At 64.5% G+C, this 8,055-nt stretch overlaps 1 protein-coding gene across 1 annotated transcript; it reads left to right on the top strand.

Moving 5' to 3' along the window:
- Positions 1–2,120: 2,120 nt before the first annotated feature.
- Positions 2,121–4,396, top strand: C2CD4C (C2 calcium dependent domain containing 4C). Its single transcript, XM_021540119.2, has one exon. It carries the CDS (start codon positions 2,385–2,387, stop codon positions 3,639–3,641), a length of 1,257 nt encoding a protein of 418 aa, XP_021395794.1. The 5' UTR covers positions 2,121–2,384; the 3' UTR covers positions 3,642–4,396.
- The last annotated feature ends 3,659 nt before the right edge of the window (positions 4,397–8,055 follow it).

The raw sequence follows: 8,055 nt of genomic DNA, 5'->3' as shown, positions 1-8,055 counted from the left end.
TTTTCCATTGATAGCTGATTCCGCGGGGACATGGTGCTTCCATCTCAGCTGCTATTTTCTGTCGTGGAGTGATGCGTCTGCAAAGATAATTGCACTGCTCCCTCAACAGAGGCAGGGAAAGGCAGCGAGGGCCCCGACTTTTTTATTTCACTGCTGGAGAACCGAGCCTGTCTGGTTCACCTGCTGGCGCTGCCTCGCCCTGCAGCCCCGGGGATGCTGCCCTGAAGGGATGAAGGGCTGGTGGGGTGGATGTTCCAGGGGTTTAACCACTTTGGCTGAGGTTGGTGTGTGGTGCCAAGGGGTGCAGGGGGCTCTGTGCCTCAACCCAGACCTGGGTTGAAGGGCTGCTCCTTTTTCAGCCCCTATGATGGGAGGGCTGCAGCGTTACAGGAAGCCTGAGGTGTTTTGGGAAGGTTAGGAAGCCACAGAAGAGCAGCTGCAGAGAACGTGGCCTCCTTGCTCTCCCAGGACCTTGGAGATCTCGCTGACCAACCCCTCCCCTGCTTCTGTCTCAAATGTGCGGGCAGCAGACACGCCCAGTTCGATTTTTCAGGGCGTCCTTGCACAAACCCTTTCCCACAGCAGGCTTCCCTCCTTCCCAGCTTCCAGCAGGTGGTAGCACACTGCCGGCTCCACCAGCAATGTCCCCAGCTCTGCCAGCCCCTGCCAGCGTCCCCAGCCCTGCCGGGGCGCAGCCGGGCAGCTCCCGGCACCCGGTTCCCCTCCGTGCTCCGCGGGCACCGGCCCCGAGCCCCGCGGGCAGAGCGCTCTTTGTTATCCCAGGGGAACTCAACCATTTCTGCACCTTGTTTACCCGCAGTTTCGCAGGGCGGAGGAAAAGCAAACATCGGCCTTTTGTTCACCAGCTTCCCCTTCCGTGAGCCTCGTCCTCCTCCCCCGGGCTCCATCTGCCCTCTCGCCCCTGCAGAGCCCGGCTCAGCATCCCGCAGTCGGAGCCCGGGGTCCAGCCAGGAGCTCCCCGCGTTCCCCACCGCTGTCCCTGAGACATCCCAGCCCTCGGGCCGGTTCGGCACGGCCGGACGCCGCTTTTTACCAGCTCCAAGTGCGGATGCGGAGGGAGCCGAGGCCTCCCGCAGCAGCCCCCGCGGAAGGCGCTCACCACACCAGGCTGTTCTTCCTGGCCGTCACTGCCAGCCCTGCGCTGCTGAGGAGCGATGGGGCTTCCCGGCAGCCTGACGGCATCCACAGGGCAGCAGCCAGGAAGGAACAGCCGCTTGACCCTTTTGCGCCTCTGTCCCTCTCGGTGCATCCCTGTCCCCAAGGCTGTAAATCCCCGGGGGACCGGGGCTGGGCCCGATCACTCGGTTGAGTCTCCCGAGCCCCCGCAACACCGGGGCTTGCTGTGATGCTCCGTGAACCCTCCTGACGTTTTGTCCCAGTGTCCCCAGCCACCACCGCATCCCGTCGGGGGCTGGTGGGTTTTGTGACGTGGGGGAGTGTGACATGGGGGAGTGTGACATGTGGCACTGCCGCCCCACCAGCTCCTCCTGGGCAGAATTAAACCACTCGATGAAACAACTCCTCAGCCCCGAGACGCTGCTGGCTTCATTCAGTGCTTTGAAATCAAGAGCTGGGAGTGGGGAGCGGCTGCACCCAGCGGGGAACAACCGCGCTCCGGCCTGGGGGCACCGGGAGGGCGGGAGGGGTAGAACGGGGCTGCCGCCGTCCCGAATTCCGCTCCTGGCCCCATCCCACACGCGACACTCCGGTGGGAACACGGCCGGCTGTCCCGGGCCCGTGTTCCCGCACCTCCCGAGCATCAGCATCCCGGGGCCAGTCCCGGTCCCGCTCGGTCCGGGTCCGGTCCCGGTTCCAGTCCTGGTCCGGCCACGCGCGGCGCGCAGAAATGTGGGGGCGCCGCACTCGGAGGATTACGGCGGCGCGGCCGAGGAGCGGAGCCGCCGCCGCCGCCGCCGCCGCCGCCGCCGCCGTATAAAAGCGCGTCCGCGCCCGCCCCGCCCGGGCTGCGGCGGCGGCGGCGGCTCCGCTCCAGGTGCGGCGGTTCCCGGCGACGTCCCGCTCGCGGCGGCGCCGGTCGGTCGGTTCGTCGGTCGCGGCGTCGCGTCTGCCCCGTCCCAGCGCATCCCTCGGCGCCGCCGGGTCCCCGTCCCCCGGGTCCCCGATCCCCGCTCCTCGCGGCCGGTTCTTCGCGCTCCTCTCCGGGCTGGCGGGTCCCCGTATCCCTCGGCGCGGCCGGTTTCCTCCCGTCCTCGTCCCGTCCCCGCTTCTGCCAGGTCCGGGTCTCTCCGCTCTGCCGCTGGTCGCTCCCGGGGCTTCCGGCTTCGTCCTGCCTCTGCCGGTGCCCGGCCCCCGGTGATAGCGTTGCCCCTCGGGTCTCTTCCAGCCCCACACCCGGCAGCAACATGTGGCTCCTGGAGCGGCTGCGCGGGGTGGCGGAGAACGGCGGGTCCCGGGCGGCGGGGACGGAGGAGTCCTCGCGGGGGTCCCGCTACAGCAACGTCCTCACCCCCGACAAGATCCCCGACTTCTTCATCCCGCCCAAGCTGAGCGCGGCACCCGCCGAGGCTGAGGGCTCCGAGGCGCCCGCAGCGGCCGCTCTGGGTGCCTCGGTGTCAGAACAGGACCTGGCCAAGCGCAAACCCCCGCGCAGCCCCCGCCCGTCCAGCCGCTCCCGGTCCCGGACCACCGGGCGGCACATCATCCAGATCGAGACCGCCGAGGACTGGACCGAGGGGAGCTGCGGCACCAACGCGGACCCGCAGGCACAGACGGCCATGTCGCTGCCCTACGTGCCCAAGGCGCAGACCTCCTACGGCTTCGCCACGCTGATGGAGAGCCCCCACACCCGGCGCAAGGAGTCCCTTTTCCACAGCGAGCACAGCAGCCTCTGCCCCTCGCCCGTCACCTCGCCCAGCGCCCAGCGCAAAGCCAAGCTGAACGGCGAGAGCGGCCGCCGGACACCCGCTGACCTCGGCGCCGCCCTCATGCACCCCGGCCGCTACTTCAGCGGCGGCGAGAGCGACACGGGCTCCTCGGCGGAGTCCTCGCCCTTCGGCTCCCCGCTGCTCTCCCGCTCCGTCTCCCTGCTGAAGCTCTTCAGCCAGGAGAGCCAGTCCAAGGTGATCAAGCTGAAGCACTCGGTGGCCCGGAACAGCTCGCTGTCCACTGACGACAGCTCGGCCGACACCAGCCCCAGCGCCCAGCGCCGAGCCAGGAGCGCCCCGGCCGGGACGCAGCCTCCCACCGCGCTGCTGCCGCTGGACCTGCCCGCGGGCCGGGACCGGGAGCACAGCCTGCGGCTGAGCCGGGGCGGCAGCCTGCGCCTGGCCGCCGAGTACGACCCCTCCAACGCCCGGCTCCGTGTGCGCCTCGTCTCCGCCGAGGACCTCTACGATGCCCTCGTCGACCTGCGCAGCATCAACTGCTGCGTCTCGCTGTGCCTCAACCCCGGGAAGCTGCAGAAGCAGCGCAGCACCATTGTCAAGAACAGCCGCAACCCCGTCTTCAACGAGGACTTCTTCTTCGATGGGCTGGGCCCCGGCCACGCCAGGAAGATGTCCCTGAAGCTCAAGGTGGTCAACAAGGGCAGCAGCCTTAAGCGGGACACGCTGCTGGGGGAGAAGGAGCTGCCACTCACCGCCCTCCTGTCCTGCCTGTAGGTACCTGCTACCAGCCCCGGAGGGAGCCCTCCCACCTGTGGGGCCGGGGCGAGGCAGGGCGGCCGGCTCTGTCCCCCAGCCCCGCTGGAGGAGGGTTTGGAAGGGCCCCCTGAGGAGGGCCGGGGTCGTGGCAGGGTGTGGGGGTCCCCAGGAATGGTGCTGCTGCGGGGCTCTGCCAACAGCAGCTGGCAACCACAGCCTCTGCCCCTGCTCCCTCCCTGGTCCTGCCCCGGGGCTGCATCTCCTGGAGCCCAGCAGAAAGTGGGGAGCCTCCAGCCCGTTCCCCACCAGGAAGGATGGCAGCACCTGTTGGACTCTTCCCTCCCTGTGCCTGTGGTCTCCAGCTGCCACCGAGCAGGTTGGAGGTGGGTAAATCTCTGTAGCACACTTACGGGCACCTCTCAAAGCCCCAGCACCTGCAGTCAGGTGACAGCTTTAATTTAAAACACAAGTTTCTGGTGTTGGAAACTGCAAAGAAAATACTGCAGAGGTGACCCGAGAGTGGGCCAAGGGCGGTCATCCTGGAGGATAAGTCAGGTTTGTGGCTTTTGAGCCTTTCCTGGACCTGGTCCAGCCCTGTGAGGCTGCAAGGTTGGTTTGGTCTGACACCTACGGCCTCCCAGGCTGCCCTCCCTGCCCACCCCAGCACTGTCCCCCACTGCTGACCCCCTGTGGGAAACTGCTCACGGAGCTCTGGGGGCTTTGCTTTGCCCAAATCCAGGAGGCTGCCTGTGCCTTTCCCCTGCCCACGGGAGGGAGATGCTGGGGGCTGGCACCTCCTGCCCTGGGCACACGGATGGTCCCGGGCAGCATCCCAGCAGTTGTGCTTGCTGACAGAAGCTGAGGTGGCAGGAGTAGCCCCCAGTAAGTGCTGGGGCCATCCCAGGTGAGGCTGGGCAGGGGGGCAGGCTGAGGCTCCACAACCCTCCATCCTCCCTTGTCTATGAGGGCAGAGGATCTTTTACCCACTGGGCAGCCGCGATATGTCCTGTGGGGCCACCAAGCTCCTGTGCCCAGCGGGATCTGGCTTCTCAAAGTGACCGGCCTGCCTTTCAGATTCCTTTTGGGGAGGGAGCGAGGTGCTCCCAGCCCTTCCCATCCCGCCCTGTCACCCCGGCTGTTGGCTGGGGACAGCAGGGGCAGGGAGGATGCCAGCCGGGGCATTTCTGCGGGCGGGTCAAACACGCTGCGTTGTTGTTTGGTGTGGTGTCACCCTTTGTGTCGGGCTCTGCATGTTTCTGTGCAGGGAGCAGGGTTTGCAGCGCTCCCGTCCCCGCCTGTCGCAGCACGCGTGGACACACACGCACACGTGTCCCCTCCATGTTAACCTCTGTGGTGGCAGTCCATGTTCCTTTATTTGTCCTTTTGCAGCAGATGGCAGATCTCAGTGTTGACTATTTATATCCGAGGCTGATGTTTCGCAGCGTTTTACTTTGTCTGTAAATACGTTCCAGGTACGCGAGGCACGGTTCTGGCCGCGCCGTGTTTGCATGTCGGGGGGATTCAGGGTGATCGTGGCTGTTTGCTGAGCTTGTGGTTGAAAACACGCAGGACATAAGGAGCTGACATGTCCATCCTTCACAGGGAGTTCCCCGCTTGAGGCTTCCTTGTGCTCCCCCAGCACCAGGGATGGTCCCCGAGTGCCCTGGCTCACCCTGGGGGCAGAGCAGGGCTCCGGGGAGGGGGGATAGCAGAGGTATCACATCCCGGGCTGTGGGGGGACATCCTGCCCCTGAGGAGCTCTGGGGTACAAAGGGGACCTTGCCCAGCTGGTGCTGCCTGGCAGCCCCAGCACACCTCACCCTGTGCTCCCTGGGGTGCTGCACCTGCGAGGGGCTGGGGGGAGCTGGGTGCTGCTGGGTGGGGGGCGCAGGCTGCAAGAAGAGGAGGAGTGGGAGTGGGTTGAAGGCTTTGAGGGGTGACATCCCCCGCAGAAGAACCGTGTGCCTTTGGGTGTGGGGGAGGAGGATGCTGAGAGCAAGACCCCAGGCTGCTCCCTGGGGTGAGGGTGACCCCAGAGGGAGACCCAAGGGCCTGGGGACTCTCGTGCTGCCCCAGCCCAGCCTGTCCCAGGGCTGTCTTCTGGAGGTGGGTGTGTGACCGTGCAGTGAGCCCCGGGATGAGCTGCTGTGAGCCCTGCCCTGTGCTGGGCTGGCGGTGTGGGAGCCAGGGCTGCTGCTTGAATGGGTCTCTCTGCTGCTGCAGCTATTTTCTATTGTTCCTGCTTTGATATTTCTGTGGCTGGATTTAATGATGTATTTTTGGAGTGAAAACATATATTAATACCTGAATGGAATGTTTGTTTACAGATGATTTCCTCTTTTTAGTGCAATAAAGTAATTTCTAAAACAGATGCAGGTGTGGCCCTGGCTACTGCTTTCCCCAAGATATTTCCATTCTTGATGGCTTCCTGTGTGGGGGAGCAGAGCTGGAACCTCAACACTGTCCAGACACAGAGCAGCACTGCTCTGCTGGGTGCTGCTTGCCTTTCCAAGGGCTCAAGGTGCTTCTGAAGCTCTTCCCCTGCTGCTGTGGGGTGAGGTGGGAGTGAATCTCCCGGGAGAGGTGGGTACCTGGTGAAAGGAGCTGTTCCTGCTTGAGGGGGCACCCAGGGCTGTGCTGAGGGAGAGCCCCTTCCCACACCCTGTGGGTGTCCTTCCTCCTCCTCCTCGCCTGCTCCCCCATCCTGACCCCTGCAGCTCTCCTCAGCACTGGTGATGAAGAAACTGGTGATGGTTTTGTTCTCACCACTCCCAGGCCCCCCCCCCCGCCCAGCTGACAGCATTCAGGTTGCTTTCTTTTCTCCCCACCTGCCACTTCCAAATCTGTTCCTAGCCAGATGCTGCTGAAGAAAAGAGGAGTGTTTGCCTGTTACCTAAATACCATTTTTCTAATTTCCACAATTTTGATAATTTGTCATTTTTGGTAGCTATAGAGGCTGGGTGGGAACAGATCTGTTGTCTCACCTCTGGCCCCCACAGGGGTGGTGAAAGCAGCTTGGTAGGTGCTAATAATTTAAGTCGTGCTTTTTCTAGAGGTCCAAAGATGCAGCAGTTAGTAACAAAATGAGGCTGATTAAGTTTGTCTGAACCAGAGTGGATGGGGTCAGCCTGAGCACACAAAAATCCCTGGAAAGTATTCAACATTTGAAGCTCTGGAAGCAGCCAGAGGGGTGGAGAAGGGTATCTTGTGGGGGAAGATTTAACTCTGAATTTGTAATTGAGACGCCGTGGGAAGGAAATGCGTCTGCCTCGCTGGACCTGGGAGGGCTTGGTCATGCTGAGAGGAGTGCCTGGACCGGGAGCTGCTGCTGGGGAAGAGGTTGGTACATCCCCGGTGCACAGCGCAGCCCCTGGGGTCAGGGAGTGCCCGGGTGAACCGCAGCCGGGTGAAATCCCGAGCCCAGGGCCGGCTCTGCCCATGGCTGCGCACACCGAGCGGTGGCTGAGCCCTGGGACACTTCCCCTGCGCAGGGATTCCTCTGGCCAGGGCTCCCGAGGTTGCCGCAGCTGTGGCGCCGCACATTTGGGTGGCCCAATCTGTGCGGGAAACTGAGGCAGAGCGGGGGAGGCGGCTGGATTTGGAGGAGCTCTGATCTCCGGAGGGAGGGAGTGAGGCTCACCTGGGCGAGAGGCACACACAGAGCTATTCTTAGCGCTGTGTTCCCGCAGCGCGAGGGACTCAACTCCTGACAAAATTGCCTGGAGCTCATTTAGCCACGGCGTGGTGGCTGCCAGGGGAGGGAGAGGGCAAATTCGGGGCTCAGTCTCATCCAAGGCAGGACCAAGGCTCCCGGGAGGGTTCTGCAGTGGGGAAGGGCACTGGGGACTGTCCCTGCTGGGCACACCCTGTCCCTGCCCCATCCTCCAGCCGGGCTGGGGGTCCCGGGGCCGAGCGCTGTCCTTGGCACTGCTCGGGGGTCCCTGGCACCGCTGGGGGGTCCTTGGTACCACTCAGGGACCCCTGGCACTGCTCGGGGGTCCCTGGCACTGCTCAGGAGTCATTGGCACTGCTCGGGGATCCCTGGCACCCCTCGGGGGTCACTGGCACCGCTCGGGGATCCCTGGCAACGCTCGGGGATCCCTTGGCACCGCTGGGGGGTCCTTGGTACCATTCAGGGGTCATTTGCACTGCTCGGGGATCCCTGGCAACACTCGGGGGTCCCTGGCACCGCTCGGGGATCCTTGGCAGTTTTGGCTGAGCAGGGCTGCGACGGCTGCTTCTCCTCTCTGGATTTTTTGGGTGCTGTCGAGGCCGGGGGAGCCTCGCATGCTCCCGCGGGCAGCCCCAGCCCAGCCATTTCCCTCCCCCCACCCCCAAGCCCGGCTGCCGATTTCCCGTTTCGGTCAGAAAAGCATCTTCCCGTCGCCTGGCAACGCTCGGCCGGTGGCGGGGGGGCTCCGGGCGGGGGAAG

This window comes from Lonchura striata, chromosome 28 (assembly GCF_046129695.1).
Source record: "Lonchura striata isolate bLonStr1 chromosome 28, bLonStr1.mat, whole genome shotgun sequence".
NCBI lineage: Eukaryota > Metazoa > Chordata > Aves > Passeriformes > Estrildidae > Lonchura > Lonchura striata.
This window is presented reverse-complemented; position numbering and strand designations above follow the sequence as displayed.